This window comes from Equus quagga, chromosome 15, assembly GCF_021613505.1.
Source record: "Equus quagga isolate Etosha38 chromosome 15, UCLA_HA_Equagga_1.0, whole genome shotgun sequence".
Lineage (NCBI taxonomy): Eukaryota > Metazoa > Chordata > Mammalia > Perissodactyla > Equidae > Equus > Equus quagga.
Window position 1 is genome coordinate 90832889 of NC_060281.1, and position 16885 is coordinate 90849773.

At 48.8% G+C, this 16885-nt stretch overlaps 1 protein-coding gene and 1 pseudogene across 1 annotated transcript; one reads left to right on the forward strand and one right to left on the reverse strand.

Moving 5' to 3' along the window:
- LOC124227208 (P2X purinoceptor 6-like) overlaps positions 1-16885 on the forward strand; it is an 89038-nt pseudogene that overhangs the window by 8075 nt on the left and 64078 nt on the right.
- Positions 2187-4837, reverse strand: LOC124226912 (cationic amino acid transporter 4-like). The gene is made up of 4 exons (XM_046640726.1): positions 3856-4837; positions 2827-3419; positions 2460-2568; positions 2187-2359 (listed from the first exon to the last, which is right to left on the reverse strand). The coding sequence occupies exons 1-4, from the start codon at positions 4835-4837 to the stop codon at positions 2187-2189; spliced, it is 1857 nt and encodes a 618-aa protein (XP_046496682.1).

The window sequence follows — 16885 nt, forward strand, 5'->3', positions numbered from 1 at the left end:
AGAGTGGGCCTGGCATCCACTCCCTGGCCTGTTCCTGAGGCCTGTAGCCTTTCTCTGTTCGTTGGGGGTTGACTGGGAAGGGTCAGGGCCCCGCCTTGTGGACTCAGGGATGAATCCCTGGCAGGACCAGGGCAGGGGTGGGGGAGAATTCCACCCTTCAGCTGCCAGACAGACTGTCCCTCCCCCAGCTCCAGCCTTGGCAGGTGCTGCCTGGGGACCACAGAAGCCAGTTTTGTGCAGAGACTGCAGGGAACAGACGCAGGGCCATGGTCCAGTGGGGCTCCGGCTGGGGCTGGGGCTGGAGACAATCTCCCAGGCTCCGTCTCCAGTGTTCCCAGCAGCTCCCCACTCTCCAGCTGTCCACCACACTGGCTGTGGTCGCCTCGGCCCTGCCTGGCTCCCAGCCCTCCTACACCTGCCGGCATCCCCTCACAGGGAGAGCCCCTGCCCTCTCAGCTGCCCCACACTGGGGTCTGTGCAGCCAGAATCCAAGGCCAGGGAGAAGGCAGCCTTACAGGAGGAGCTGTGGCAGCTGCTCTGTGCTGGGTTCCTAAGGCAGGGCCCCTCCCAGCTCTGGGCCTCATCCATGGAGGAGTGTGGTGGGCAGATGCTCCGATCCCCTAGGACCCCAGGTAAGGGCACAGGACCTTCTTGGGCCCATACCTGCTCAGCTGATGAGCACTAGCCCCTTCCTGGTGGCAGCCCTGGAACTGTGGAGCGCTGGGATGGGGGTGAGGGGCTGAGTTGGTGGGCATGGGGTCCTTTGGGACCTTCCATCTGTCTCCTTGGTGACCCCAGCCCAATACACTGGAACCTGCTTACCAGGCTTCCTGGGAGCCACGGCATGGGGAGGTTGTATATCTGGAAACATATGTCACTGCTGCCCAAGGTCACACCCAAGGACTTGTCTGAGCAGCTGCACGCCCAGCCTGAGGCAACTGGATGAGGACCACGCTCTGACCAAGACTCCAGGGGGAGCCCAGGGGCTGGAGAGAATGTCCTTGACAGAGGACATGGAAGCCCCAGCATGCTGGCCTGGTTCAGGCTCTGGAATCCTCTGGGGGCCTGAGTCCTGCCTGCTGGAGAATTTCCCCATGTACTGGGCCCATGGTCAGGAGGGGAGGGACGGGGCTGCAGGAGCCAAGCCAAGCCCTCTCTGGGGTCTGGGAACCCCCAAAGATGGGGGTCCCATTGTCACCAGGTGCACTGATGGTACCTGGAGCAGACCCAGGCACTTGTGCACTCACCTGCCCACATGTGTCCCATCCTGAGCCTTTGTCACAAAGCCCTGCGGGGCAGCAGGGAGAAAGGCTGCTGGAAGCTGCGGGCAGCCCTGAGTTGGAAAACAGCTGCTGCCTCAGTCTGCACGTGGGTGCACGCCCAGGGGACCATGTGTGCCATGTGGGCCTGTGCCTGAGAGACTCGTGTGCCCGGGCAGGGGGGCCTCTCCATCCAGGGCAGGCCTCAGGGCATGCTGTGCTCTCTGGGAGCCCAGGGAAACCAAGGGAGCCCTGGAACTCCCCTGTCCTTTCCAGGTGTCCTCCTTGGGGTCCAGTCTCTGCTCTCAGTTTCTGCTCCCAAGAGGACATGTGGGGAGCCTGGGAGGGAGCCTGGCCCAGCCCTGTCAGGGACCCCCTGTGCCTGGTGTGTGTAGCTCCCCTCTGAGTTGGGCAGAGGGCACTGGTCTGAGGGCAGAATCCTGGGACCTACGTCTGGCCATGTCACTGACTCAGGGCTGTCCCAGCTCTGGTGCCTTCACCTTAATGAACCTCGGCAAATGTGCTGTAGGTTGGAGATAATTATCTGGTTCCTGGGGACAGGTAAGTACTCAGGATCACAAAGACCCCCACAGTGGACATGACAGCAGGACAAATAGCTGGCTGACCAGTTCTTACTGTGGATCCCTGGGGCTGGGGCCTCTTCCCTGCCCGTGCTACTCCATCTGCCCAGGTAGCTGGACTTGGTCATAAACTGGAAGGTGCTGGGCAAAGAGTCCACCACACCAGCACTGGCCACGGCCTACTCCCAAAGACTCAAAGCTCGGCACCTGGGCTAAGGTCCTGAGGTCCTGAGGACCCCCCCGGCATAGGCAGGTCTGCAAACCTGAGCTGCCCCAGATAGAGGGGCTGCCAGCTTCTCTGGCCTCCCGAGGAGGTAGGGGACAACAGGTAGGCCCCCAGTGGTCATCATGGACTGGCGAGCTGCTCTGTATGGCTGGACTCCTGGGTTGGTGCCTGCCTGGGCAGCTGCAGGGCTGGCACCATCTCCTCCAGGCTGCCGTGTGGGCCAGTCAACCGTGGCTGCTCCTGCTGGTTCTCCTTGCTGTGCCAGATGCCATAGCCAAAATACACCCCAAGTCCTGCAAGGGTGGCACAAGCCTGAGGGACAGGTCCCAGCCCTGCTTCCCTGCTTGCCCTTCCCCTGCAGCCCCCCGGGGTCCCAGCCTGGCCCCCACTCACCGAGCAGCAGACAGATGGATAAGCCAAGCCAGGCCAGGTAGCTCAGGTGAAGCATGAGGAAGATGTTGAGGAGGATGCTCAGGGCGGGAGTCAGGGGCACCATGGGAACCTGAGGGACAAGGGCAGGTCTGGGCTGGGCTGCAGGGAAGGGCTGCTGGCCTAGGGCCTGATTTCTCGGGAGTCCACAGAGCCTTTCTCTGCCTCTGGAGATTCCGGAGACAAGGGCCCACCCGCCATGCAGAGAGAGGGTTGTGGGGCACTGGCCTCCCCCGCCCTGAGGCCCTGGTGCATCCTGCCACAGCAGAGGAGGAAGGGGCAAAGGGAGCTGGCTGGGCTGAGCACGGTGGGTGCTGGCTGGAGGAAGTACCTGAAAGGTGTCCTGCCGGCGCTGCTGCTGGTGGGCCCCCAGGACGAGGAGACTGAGCAGAAACGTGGTGGAGCTGAGCAGGAGCAGCAGGGTGTAGCCCCAGGGCGGGAGGTGCAGGGCCGTGTCCCCAAAGACCAGCACGCAGTCCAAGGTGATGGCTGAGGCCACCAGGACACCGAGTGCCCAAGCCACGGCAGCTCCAGGCCTGCACCCACCCAGGAAGCTGAGGTAGGGCCTCAGGGCTGGTCGCAGCTGCCCGACCTCAGGGGCTGAGGCCTGCTCAGTGCCCACAGGGCTGCCTGGCCCCTGAGAACTGGATGGAGGGGCCTTTTGGAAGCGTAGAATGATAATGCTAGTGGTCAGGACAGTGAGGACCAGAAGTGTTCCAATGGAAAGGAACTGAAACAGTGCCTGGAGGTCCAGCAGCAGCGCCAGGAAAGCCACGAGGACCCCGAACACCAGAAGGCTCACCACAGGCACCTGTGTCCGGGGGTGCATGTGGGCAAACACTTGGAAGAAGAGCCCATCAGCAGCCATGGCACAGACCATGCGTGGCACGAACAAGAAGATGGTGAGCAGGAGAGTGCTCATGGCTGTGGAGGAGAGTAGGAGACTGGTCAGCATGGTGCACAGGCCCACTTGGGTCTGCTGCTGGGGGCCAGGGCATGGGTGGCCCCTTGGGAACACGGGCATGAGTTTGTTTGGGCTCTGAGAGTCGGTGCTGGATTGTTCCCCCTCACCACCCAGGAATGGGACAGCCCAGTTTAGGTGACAGACCCACTGGAGAATCTGATGAGGACTGAGTCCTCTGCCTTGAAGGATCTGGAAGCACATGCTCAGAACTGACATTCCATGTATGACTGGGAGGGGCAGTGAGTGCTCCCTCCCAAGAAGTCCAGGTGGAGAGTTTAATCATGGGTCCAGGATGCAACTGGGAGCACAGGCCCAGATGGAGATGTGTGCTCTGGAGGCTTAGGGCAAGGTCCCACCGCCCTGTTCCCTCCCACCTTGTTCAGAAGGGCCACTTACCACAGATTGCACCAGCTGCCACAATGAAGGCCGCCCAGCTATAGCCCCGCTGGAGGAAGGCATCAGCAAGTGCCGAGTTAGGGTCTAGGCTATGCCAGGGCACCATGAGGGTGAGCACACTGGAGACCAGGATGTTGGCACCAGCCACCAGACCAACTGAGATGGCAAGGGCCATAGGAACAGCTTGCTTTGCATTTCGGGTCTCCTTGCTGGAGGCAGCAATGGCACCAAAGCCCACGAAGCTGTAGAAGCAGGTGGCAGCACCAGCCATGATGCCAGAGAAACCAAAGGGCGCAAAGCCGCCCTCCTCAGCGCTCCAGTTGTGTGGACGGGCCAGGACAAACCCCAGGATGATGATGAAGAGGATGATGGCAAGGCTGATGGCAGAGAAGGTGTGGTTGAGCCAGGAAGAGATGCGACCTCCACAGGAGACGAGAGCCAAGACCAAAAGTATGATGGCAGCAGCCAAGAAGTCTGGGTACCGGGCCAAGACAGGCAACTGCCAGATGCCCACATGGGCCTCGGTGAAGCTCTGGATGCGGTGGCTAAAGATGATGTCCAGGTAGCTGCTCCAGACGCGGGCCATGGCGGATCCACCAAGGAGGCACTGGATGAGCATGATCCAGCCAATGAGGAAGGCCCACAGCTCACCCGTGAACACATATGTGAACAGGTAGGCAGAGCCCCTGAGGGGCACACACACTGCCAACTCTGCGTAGAATAGGGCTGCAAGCAGGGAGGCCACAGCAGCCACGCTGAAGGACACAAGCATTGCAGGGCCAGCCATCCACTTGGCCACAGTGCCTGTGAGCACATAGAGGCCAAAGCCCACCATGCCACCCACACCCAGCAGGGTCAGGTCCAGCGTAGTCAGGTGGCGCTGCAGTGATGTCTCCATGGTGGGCTCCTCCAGTGTCTTCCGCCGGTTCAGCTTCTGGCAGAAGCGCGCCAGGCTGGTGGTGCTGGGCAGCCCCCAGGCCATGGTGGGCAGCTGAGAGGAGCACCAAGCCAGCTGCCAGCACCTGCAAGTGTAAGAGGGGAGTGACAGGCTGCCTAGGTCCTGACCAGCCTTCAGTCCTTGCTCTGACCCTGCCCTGGGGACCCAAGACTGGAACCACTGGTAGCTGCAGGGCTGGATGAGGCAGGCTGAGGGCCTGCTAGTAGGGTGGGCAGGAGGCCACAGGGAAGCATGGGGAACCCTTTGGCATGCCTCCTGGGCAAGGGACTGGGTGTTTGGGAGGGGCCTTGGGAATGGGAAGGGGGCAGCCCCAGGGAGCCCTGCTAGGAACCCCTCCTGTGGTCTGGGATCCCAGAGCACGTTGGAAACCCGAGGCTTCCCAAGAACGGGGCCAGGCCTCCAGGACCCAGGATTGGAGTGACTCTGTGGCCCTGGGCTTTGCCCAGGCGGCCACCTGACCTCAGACAGCGATGTTCATGCCCCATCCTTGCCAGTTTGGTCTATCATTTCACCCCACTGAGAGTGGGGGGCACCCTGGGCCCTGTGCCCAATGCCAAGGCCCTGTGTCCCCATCCTGCACCTCGACACGCTGCTGCCTCACCAGTGCCAGAGTCACTTTTGCCACACCCCTGTCCCTAGGTACCCTAGGCTTCATGAACTCTCTGGCTGAGTCCAACAACACAGGACTTGCTCTGACTCCCCTGCCGTCCCCATTGTTGCCCCTCAGCATGCAGGGCCCACCCTAATCCTTGGGCACCAGATCCAGCACTGGACCCTGCCTCATGGTCCCACACACACTCAGCCCACCCTGCCAACACCTCACATGGTCAAGGCCAGAGCTCCCCAGGTTCTAGGGAAGCCCTATGACTGTGCCTGGCTAACAGATGAGGAAGATCAGGCCACCAGGTCGGTGACTAGCTCAGGTCACCGAGGTGGCCTCTGGAGGCAGGTAGAGGCTAAGGTCCAGGTCTGGGTGGGGTCTGGAGCCCACCCACTTTCCACTGCTGCAGACACCCTCCTTTATCCCTCATCTGAACACACGGACTCCACCAGCGGGGCACCATCCAGGCCCCTCGACCCCGGGAGATGTCGGGGCTGCAGGAGTCAGGGAAGACGCTGGTAAGATGAAGGTCTGAGGGGCTGGCCCAGTGGCGCAGTGGTTAAGTGTGCATGTTCTGCTTTGGCAGCCTGGGGTTCGCCGGTTCAGATCCCGGGTGCAGGCATGGCACCACTTGACAAATGCCATGCTGTGGTAGGCGTCCCAAGTATAAAGTAGAGGAAGATGGGCATGGATGTTAGCTCAGGGCGAGGCTTCCTCAGCAAAAAGATGAGGATTGGCAGCAGATGTTAGCTCAGGGCTAATCTTCCTTAAAAAAAAAAGGTTTCCTGGCTTATATGGGCACAGCTCCTGGTAACCCAAAATAATTACAATACTGACATCAAAGATCACTGATCACAGATCACCACAACAAATCAATAATCATGAAAAAGTTGGAAACATTGTGAGAATTACTAAAATGTGACACAAAGACATGAAGTGAGCAAATGCTGTTGGGAAAATGGCGCCAATAGACTTGCTTGATGCAGGGTTGCCACAAACCTTTGACAGGATTCAGGGAAGGCTGCCCCAAGATGTGCCACTCTGGTGTGCAGATTATTTTGAGCTGAAGACAATCAAGGATCAGAAGATTCTGGAAGAACATTTGATCTCCCCCCAAATTGCCCAAAAGACTTCAAGATAGAAGGGCCTGTCCCAGGAGGAGCTCTTACCATGGATAATTCTAGGTGTGGTGGGCAGGAAGGCATCTAGCAAGGGACCTTTTACCAAAAGATCTCTTTTGGGTCCCATGGTCTGTAGATGGGACAATGCAAACATTTGTTTACCAAATATGAACTCTTCTCATCTTCCTGTAAATTGCCTTCTCCCCCTTGCCTCTGTCTCCCTCTCCTTAGCCCAGAAGGACACATACACCTCATTTTGCCTGACTGTCTTTGGAATTCTTCCCGCTCATGTGAGTTCCCCATGTATGCATATTAAACTTTGTTTGCTGTTCTCCTGTGTTATGTCATTTTTAATTCTTTAACTAGCCTTAAGAACAAGAAGGGAAAAGGGGAAGAATTCTCCCTCTTCCCCTACAGTTTCGGTGTAGCTGGCAGGATGCCCATTGGCTGGCAAGCTGCCTTCTTTGGCTCAAACAACTGCTAGCATGGCTGCAGATGAGGAGATCCTGGGTCACCTGAGGAAGTCTGGCAAGAGATAAGATTTCTACCATGCCAGCCTCTTGGAATCTTGATATGCCGGGTCTGGTGGAAGCAAGTGGTAAGAATTTTTTTCTCTTTCTAAATTTGGATTGGCAGGGGAAGATATTTGGGAAACTAGTTTCTTGTGCTTTTTAGTGACTCTGGTAAATTTGTCGGAGTACTGTTGGCTTTATTGATGCCTTTCCTCCCAGAGATGGTCACTGTATTTTTTTTTTCTGTCTTTTGTGTCATATGTCATAAGAAGGAAATACCATAGAGCAGGATGCGGGCATAGGCCCTATAAGATAGTTGTCTGGGCCAGCCCCACAGGCTGCTGAGTTTGTGTTTTTAACAGACTGGTATCGATTTACACAAACTTTGCTGTAGGTTCATATACACGTGAGAAAAAGCTGTTGCTAAGGGACATCTTAGGAGCCAAAATGCCACAATACTGGTGAGTATGGGCTAAGCAGTTAAGAGACATTAGGGTACTTGCTGCCTCAGGAAGACTCCCATGCTAGGACATGCTAGTCATGGAACAGGGTAGATGACAAGAGGTTCCCTGACAACCTCAAGAAAATTTCTGTGCAATGAGGTACAATGTAAAAGACACAATCCCCAACTCCATGGCACACCCCTCGTAGGTGTTAGTTTGGCTCCGAGAAACCCAAGGCATAGCTAAAGCTATTATTGTGCATATGAGAAAAAAAAATGGATGAGGTTTTTCCACCCATCTTGTTCTATGTCCTGAAAAGTTGGCTTTTTAACCAGTGAGAAGATTCTCTTTGGTCTCCATCATCCGAAAGGTGCAATTAACAGAGCGCACCTTGGTGGTCAGTCTAATAAACTGGGGTCCTGAGCACTGTCTGTCCAGCAGTGCCAAGCTCTCAGGGGAGTTTGTCATAAAGGGTCCAGTCCATGAAGGCCTTTGTCATCTCAACCTTCACTGCTTGTTAGCTCTGGAAAATTCCCACTCCAGTAGGTCCTGCCTGGTGTCACAGATTAGCGGGTCTGTGACTGGAGGCATCCCATGCTCTCATGGGAGCCTGGAGACACCGTTTTCACTACACCATCCTTATTGCCTGACCAATGAAGCTCCTTACTCTCTCTGACTATTTTGGCGAGTGAACCTTTAGATCATGGGGGCCACAGCATCCGTGCCCTCCCCAGGGATGCCTCCTGTGTCCATGGTAGAGATTTATTCTCAGCCTGGAAAGTTGCCTCCAGGTCTTTCCTGAAAAAGGTTCATTGGATCAAGTTGCTATTGGAATAAATATACAAATGGAGATCCTCCTCATCAGTGGGCAGATGATGGATCCTTTGAATTGCACAACATCTATATTTGAAAACTATTTGAGAGTGCTCTCCTCACAAGCAGCTGACTTACTGATATTTATGGGAAGATCAAATTGAAAAGAAAACCCCCCAAAATATAATGGCTAGCCCTAGGAAATCCCTTAATAAAATGAAAGAAGAGAAGTCAGACTTAGAACAAAGATTGAAAAGCAAATTTAAGGGAAATTCCCCTTCTCCTCCCTCCTCTGCTCCCCTGTACCCCCAGCTCCCTGTCCCTGACCCCCTAGAAGATCTGGTGGGTCTCTGGGTCCCTGGTTTCAACTCCCCTTCTCAAGAATTAGCTCCACAGCCACTTTCCTCAGATCCTAAAACCCCAGCTTCTCCAGACAGCATCCAGTTGCCCATCTTCACTGTCGTCTCTTTAGGAGACTCACAAGGGCCCTCAGGCCTGACCCCCAAGCTAGGGGCACACAGGTCACTGGTGTAAATACTGAAAGCCAGGAAGTGAATTCAGTGGAAGCAGCCAGGAAAGGCAGGAAGGCTGTTTTGCTGCCCCTTCCAAGTCCTGCTTTCCAGGGCTCTGTCATCAGGCTCCGCCGGCATCAGGCAGTCCAGGCAGGGTCCACTGTGGATGTGCCCTGGGCCTCCGCTGCAGACAGTTCATGTCCCCTGGACACAGCCCATCTATGAAATTCTAAACCTCTCCTGCCTCCATGGTCAGAAGATCCCACTAAATTTAGAGAGGACTCAGAAAGGTTAGTGGCTATTCATAACCCCACCCACGCAGATCGTGGCTGGCTGCTAAGGGGGTTCTTCCAGCCCAGGATTACACTGTAGTTATCAGACAGGCCAGGGGGCCCCCTGGAGGAAACACCTCACAGGGGAAATAGAGGGCCAGACCCTCTCCCAGGCCCTCCTGCAAATGACCAGGAAGGGGCTCTGCTCGAGGCTGACACTCAAGGGTGAATAGGAGCGATTTTAGAGCTGTTTCCTCCTGAAGGTAAATGGTCAAAACGGGAATTATGCACTCAGAATGAGGAACATCCAAAAGCCTTTGTTGAACGTTTTATACAAACTTTTCAAAGGGGCAGTGCATTACACCCGGAAGCCCCAGACTAGAGGAATCTCCTAATTTCTGCTTTAGTAGGAAATTTTCTTTCTGATATCAAAAAACAAATTCCATATAGTGTGGTTGGTTGGTTTGGGAAACCATTAAGTGTAATCATGGAGGCTGCCACACAGTTCTTTGAAAATAGCAGGAAAGTAAAAGAAAAAATGACTTAAATGTAACTCATCTCACTTTTCAACTTGAATCTTTAGAGAAGAAAACTGTGACTGTGGGAGGAAACTGAAGCCACTCAGAGGGCTCCCTATTCGCCTCCAGACACTTGCAGGTCTTGCTGGAAACCAGGGCATTGGGAAGAGGTTGTCCTGCTCTGAAGAGAAGGGAAAGTTAAAAAAAATTACCCCTCTTAGCCCCAGTACCCCCAGAAGCCTCATTATTCTCCTCCTGAGGAACATTTCCCCCTTAAATGATGGGGTCAGCTGATCCTCAGTCACTCCCCTGAGCCACCATTCAAATTAAAATAGAGGATTGAGAACCAGATTTCTTAAGTGACACTGGTGTGACTTTCTCTACTCTCCCTTCAGAGGGTTTATCTCTACCCATCCCCTCTGATTCTGTTCAAGCTGTTGGAGTCTCTGGGCAGCCTATTTCATGGCTCAGATCCCAGCCCACCACGACATCTTTAGCCCCTTAACACTCACCCTGCCTCTCTAGTCTCCCACTGCTCAGGAAACATTTTTGTCAGAGATTTATTTTGTAAATTTTATGCCATTATAAATTGTAATGAGAAGGTATTTTTATTTCCCTGCCCTCAGACCAAACCCCAAGTCTCCTACTTTCCTTGCTAGAGACTTATCTGATTCAAATTCTTCTGAAGAGGAAGGATCTTTAAAGGATGTCCCCATTAGTCTTTGGGCTACACATGCAAATGAAGAGGAATTGTTACTGAGTGCAGAACCCACACACACTACTTGGAAAAAGAATCAGCCGTTTCTGTCATAACCCAATACCCACTCTCCAGAGATGCAGAGAGAAGAGTTGAAAATATAGCAGACTTCCTTCTGCAACAGTGGACTAGTTTTCACTCCCTCCCCCTGTAATCCTCCAATCTTCCCAGTGACAAAAGAAGGCAAGTTTGACTCAGACGGGAACCAAATCCATAGATCTGTACAAGCCCTCAGAGCCATAAAGTCTGTATTCCTCAGCATCCTTGGCCCCTCATCCAGCTGTCATCCTGAGCTCGGTTCCTGCTGGTGCAGCCTGGGTGACAGGAGTTGACCTTGTTCAGCTCTCTTGTCAATCCCACTGCAGCCTGACTCACAAGTTCGTTTCGCATTTACATTTAAAGGGAGGCCATTCATGTGGACTCATCTTCCTCAGGGATATTGTGAGTCCCCCTCATATTGTCCCCAATCCTACAGCCCACCTGGATTCTGTAGCCCTCACTCAAGGCTCCCCTCCTGTTCAGTATGTGGATGACCTTCTACTCTGTAAGCAGAGTAAACAGGGAGCCCTTACAGACCCCTCACTCTCCTGAAGGCATGAGCTACTTGAGGCCATAAAGCCTCCAGATCTAAACCTCAGTGGGTGCAGACGACTGGGACCTACTCGGGACAGGAGCCATGTCAAGGCATTCAACAGCTCACCCCAAATGCCTTGAGTCCATTTTGTCTACCCTTCTCCCCAAAATGAAGAAACAGCTACGTAACCATCTAGGGGCAGCTGGTTACTGCCCCAGTGGATTCCCTGATTCTGCAGCCCTTGCTAACCCTCTGTGTGCACTTCTCCCAGACATCACCCCACAGCCTATTTCCTGGCCTTCAGAGCCATCAAACTCCTGTGAAGCCCTAACATTAGCTTTGTCCATACTCCCAGTTCTCTGCTTACCTAATTTTTTTAAACTTTTCATTAAGATTATGATAGTTTACAACCTTGTGAAATTTTAGTTGTACATTATTGTTAGTCATGTTGTAGCTGCACCACTTCATCCTTTGTACATTCCCCCCAGCCCCCATTTCCCCTGGTAACCACCAATCAATTCTCTTTGTCTCTATGTTGAACTTCCACCTATGAGTGGAGTCATACAGAGTTCATCTTTCTCTGTCTGCCTTATTTCGCTTATAATAGCTTCAGGGTCCATCCATGTTGTTGTGAGTGGGATGATTTTGTCTTTTTTATGGCTGAGTAGTATTCCATTGTATATATATACCACGTCTTCTTTATCCACTCATCAGTTGATGGGCACTTAGGTTGCTTCCACGTCTTGACTATTGTAAATAATGCTGCAATGAACATAGGGGTGCATGGGACTTTTGGAATTGCTGATTTCAGGTTCTTAGGATAGATACCCAGTAGTGGGATGGCTGGGTCACAAGGTATTTCTATTTTTAACTTTTTGAGAAATCTCCATACTGTTTTCCATAGTGGCTGCACCAGTTTGCATTCCCACCAAAAGTGTATGAAGGTTCCTTTTTCTCCACAACCTCTCCAACATTTGTCACTCTTGGTTTTGGATGTTTTTGCCATTCTAACAGGTGTAAGGTGATATCTTAGTGTTGTTTTGATTTGCATTTCCCCGATGATTAGTGATGATGAGCATCTTTTCATGTGTCTGTTGGCCATCCTTATATCTTCTTGGGAGAAATGTCTGTTCATTTCCCCTGCCCATTTTTTGATGGGGTTCTTTGATTTTTTGTTGTTGAGCTGTGTGAGTTCTTTATATATTATGGAGATTAACCCTTTGTTGGATAAATAGCTTGTAAATATTTTTTTCCCAATTAGTGGGCTGTTTTTTTGTTTCAATCCTGTTTTCCCTTGCTTTGAAGAAGCTCTTTAGTCTGATGAAGTCCCATTTGTTTATTCTTTCTATCATTTCACTTGTCTGAGAAGTTATAGTGTCTGAAAAGATTCTTTTGAAACTGATGTCAAAGAGTATACTGCCTATATTCTATTCTAGAGGACTTATTGTTTCAGGCCTAATCTTTAGGTCTTTGATCCACTTTGAGTTTATTTTTGTGAATGATGAAAAATAATGGTCAATTTTCTTTCTTTTACATGTGGCTGTCCAGTTTTCCCAGCACAATATGTTGAAGAGACTTTCTTTTCTCCATTGTAGGCCCTCTGCTCCTTTGTCGAAGATTAGCTGTCCATAGATGTGTCGTTTTATTTCTAGGCTTTCAATTCTATTCCATTAATCTGTGCACCTGCTTTTGTACCAGTACCATACTGTTTTGATTACTGTAGCTTTGTAGTATACTTTGAAGTCAGGGATTGTGATGCCTCCGGCTTTGTTCTTCTTTCTCAGGATTGCTTTAGCAATTCTGGGTCTTTTGTTGCCCCATATGAATTTTAGGATTCTTTGTTCAATTTCTGTAAATAATGTCATTGGGATTTGATTGGGATAGCATCGAATCTGTAGATTGCTTTAGGTAGTATGGACATTTTAACTATGTGTTTTCTTCCAATCCATGTGCATGGAATGTCTTTCCATCTCTTTATGTAGTCATCAATTTCTTTCAGGAAAGTCTTATAGTTTTCGCTGTATAGATCTTTCACTTCCTTGGTTAAATTTACCCCAAGGTATTTTATTCTTTTTGTTGTGATTGTGAATGGGATTGAGTTCTTGAGTTCTTTTTCTGTTAGTTCATTGTTAGTGTATAGAAATGCTACTGATTTATGTATGTTGATTTTTCACCCTGCAACTTTGCTGTAGCTGTTTATTATTTCTAATAGTTTTCCTATGGATTCTTTGGGGTTTTCTACATATAAGATCATGTCATCTGCAAACAGTGAGAGTTTTACTTCTTCATTGCCTATTTGGATTCCTTTTATTTCTTTTCCCTGCCGAATTTCTCTGGCCAACACCTCCAGTACTATGTTGAATAAGAGTGGTGAGAGTGGGCACCCTTGTCTTGTTCCTGTCCTCAGAGGGATGGCTTTCAGTTTTTGTCCATTGAGTATGATGTTGGCTGTGAGTTTGTCATATATGGCCTTTATTATGTTGAGGTACTTTCCTTCTATACTCATTTTATTGAGGGTTTTTATCATAAATGGGTGTTGGATCTTGTCAAATGCTTTCTCTGCATCTATTGAGATGAGCATGTGGTTTTTGTTTCTCATTTTTTTAATGTAGTGTATCACATTGATTGACTTGCGGATGCTGAACCATCCCTGTGTCCCTGGTATAAATCCCACTTGATGGTGGTGTATAATCTTTTTGATGTATTGCTGTATTCAGTTTGCCAAAATTTTGTTGAGGATTTTTGCATCTATGTTCATCAGTGATATTGGCCTGTAGTTTTCCTTCTTTGTGTTGTCCTTGTCAGGTTTTGGGATCAGGGTGATGTTGGCTTCATAGAATGTGTTAGGGAGTGCTCCATCTTCCTCAGTTTTCTGGAATAGTTTGAGAAGGATAGGTATTAAATCTTCTTAGAATGTTTAGTAGAATTCTCCAGAGAAGCCATCTGGTCCTGGACTTTTATTTTTGGGGAGGTTTTTGATTACTGTTTCTAGTTCTTTACTTGCAATTGGTTTATTCAGATTTTCTATTTCTTCCTGCTTCAGTTTTGGGAGGTTGTAAGAGTCTAAGAACTTGTCCATTTCTTCTAGGTTGTCAAATTTGTTGGCATATAGTTTTTCATAGTATTCTCTTGTGATCCTTTGTAATTCTTTGGTATCCATTGTGATTTCTCCTCTCTCATTTCTAATTTTATTTATTTGAGTCTTCTCTCTTTTTTTTCTTGGTGAGTCTGGCTACGGGTTTGTCAAATTTGTTTATTTTTTCAAAGAACCAACTCTTCGTTTCATTGATCCTTTCCACTGTCTTTTTTGTTTCAATATCATTTATTTCTGCTTGAATTTTTATTATTTCTCTCCTTCTACTGACTTTGGGCCTGGTTTGTTCTTATTTTTCTAATTCTGTTAGGTGTTGTTTGAGATTGCTTACCTGAGATTTTTCTTATTCATTGAGGTGAGCCTGTATTGCAATGAATTTTCCTCTTAGGACTGCTTTTGCTGTGTCCCAAATGAGTTGGTATGGCGTGTTTCATTTTCATTTGTCTCCAGATAATATTTGATTTCTTCTTTAATTTCTTCAATAATCCATTGTTTGTTCAGTAGCATGTTGTTTAGTCTCCACGTTTTTTCCCCTTTCCTAGCTTTATTCTTGCAGTTGATTTCTAGTTTCATAGCATTATGATCATAAAAGATGCTTGATATTATTTCAACCCTCTTGAATTTGTTGAGGCTTGCTTTGTTTCCCGAGATATGGTCTATCCTTGAGAATGTTCCATGCGCACTTGAGAAGAATGTGTAACCTGCTGTTTTTGGATGGAGAGTGCTATATATATCTATTAGGTCTATCTGGTCTAGTTTTTCATTTAATTCTATAATTTCCTTGTTGACTTTCTGTCTGGATGATCTATCCATTGGTGTTAATGGGGTGTTGAGGTCCCCTATTATTATTGTATTCTTGTTGATGTCTCCTTTTAGTTTTGTTAATAGTTGCTTTACACATTTTGGTGCTCCTGTGTTGGGTGTGTATATATTTATAAATGTTATGTCATCTTGGTGGAGTGTCCCTTTTATCATTATAAACTGCACCTCTTTGTCTTTCTTTATCTGTTTTGCTTTGAAGTCTATTTCTTCTTATATAAGTATGGTGACACCTGCTTTCTTATGTTCATTATTCGCTTGGAGTATTGTCTTCCATCCCTTTACTCTGAGTCTGTGTTTGTCTTTGGGGCTGAGGTATGTTTTTGGAGGCAGCATATTGTTGGGTCTTGTTCTTTAATCCATCCTGCCACTCTGTGTCTTTTGATTGGAGAGTTCAACGCATTTACATTTAGAGTGATTATTGAAATGTGGCAGCCTAACACTGCCATTTTATCACTTGTTTTCCAGTTCTCTTGCATTTCCTTTGTTTCTCGTCCCATGATTTTTGGACTACTAATTCAGGTAGGTAGATTTCTATATTGGCTTTCTTATTTGTAATTTGTGTCTTTAGTCTTGTTATTTGTTTAGTGGTTACCAAGTGGTTTGTATAAAACATCTCATAGATGAGATAATCCATTTTCTGATAGCTTCTTATTTCCTTAGATTAAGACGTTCCATCCTTTTCCTCTTCCCCTTCTAGGTTGTTATTGTCAGATTCTTTTTCTTCCTTATGTTGTCGCTTTGTGGTTAAAATGACAAGTTTATATTTATTCTTGGTGTTTCCGTTCCTTTTATCTTTAATGTTATGCTTAACTTTTGCTAACCTGTTCTGATGGAGAGCTGCAACTTTCTCATTTTGTTTTTCTACTTATCTACTATGCTCTGGGTTTTGTAACCCCTTTCCTTTTTTTTGATTTTTCAGGTATGAGAGTCTTCCTGAGCATTTCTTGAAGAGGAGGTCTTGTGACAATGAACTCCCTTAACTTTTGTTTATCTGGGAAAGTTTTTTATTTCTCCATCGTATTTGAAGGATATTTTTGCTGGATGGAGTATTCTTGGCTGCAAGGTTTTGTCCTTCAGAGTTTTGAATATATCATTCCACTCTCTTCTAGCCTGTGAGGTATTTGCTGAGAAATCTGCTGACAGCCTTATGGGGGTTCCTTTGTAGGTTATTTTTTTCTGCCTTGCTGCCCTTAGTATTTTCTCTTTGTCATTGACTTTTGCAAGCTTCACTACTGTATGCCTTGAGGTTGGTCTTTTAACATTGATAAAGTTTGGAGATCTATTGGCTTCTGTCACATGGAGTCCCATCTCTCTCCCAGGTTTGGAAAGTCCTCAGCCATTATTTCTTTGAACAGGCCTTCTGCCCCCTTCTCCTTCTCTTCTCCCTCTGGGATGCCTATAATCCTTATGTTGCATCTCCTAATTGAATCGGATAATTCTTGGAGAGTTTCTTCATTTCTTTTTAGTCTTAGTTCTCTCTCCTCCTCTATCTGCAGCATTTCTATATTACTATCCTCCAAATTGCTAATTCTCTCCTCCATATTATTGACCCTACTGTTCAGAGAGTCCAGATTTTTCTTAATTTCCTCCATTTTGTTCTTCATCTCCAGTATTTCTGATTGGTTCTTCTTTATAGTATCAAGCTCTTTGTAACATAGCTGCTGAACTCGTCGAGTTGTCTATCTGCATTCTCTTTTAACTTGTTGAGTTTTTAAATGATGGCTGTTTTGAATTCATTGTTATTTAGGTTATAGATTTCATTGTCTTTGGGATTGTTTTCTGGGTACTTGTCATTTTCCTTCTCTTCTGGAGATTTAATATATTTTTTCATACTGCTTGATGGTGTGGATCTGTGCCTCCTCATAGAGATAGAGTTTAGTTACTGCTTCCACTTGCTTCTACTGGAGTGGTGGGGGGGAGTTGTTTATTAATCTGCACCAACCAGGATCCCTGTCACCTGTTGCTGCCCGGACCTCGGCCCCTCCTCATAGTCATAGTGGTCCTGTGGAGTCCCTCATCAGCTGTAGGGACAA

Excerpts from the sequence above, each read along its gene's own strand:
- LOC124226912 (XM_046640726.1), bottom strand. The coding sequence starts at position 4,837 with ATGGCCTGGGGGCTGCCCAGCACCACCAGCCTGGCGCGCTTCTGCCAG. Across the intron at positions 3,420-3,855 it reads GGCAGCTGGTGCAATCTGTG|CCATGAGCACTCTCCTGCTC; the intron begins GTAAGTGGCCCT and ends TCTCCTCCACAG. Across the intron at positions 2,360-2,459 it reads ATCCATCTGTCTGCTGCTCG|GACTTGGGGTGTATTTTGGC; the intron begins GTGAGTGGGGGC and ends CCACCCTTGCAG.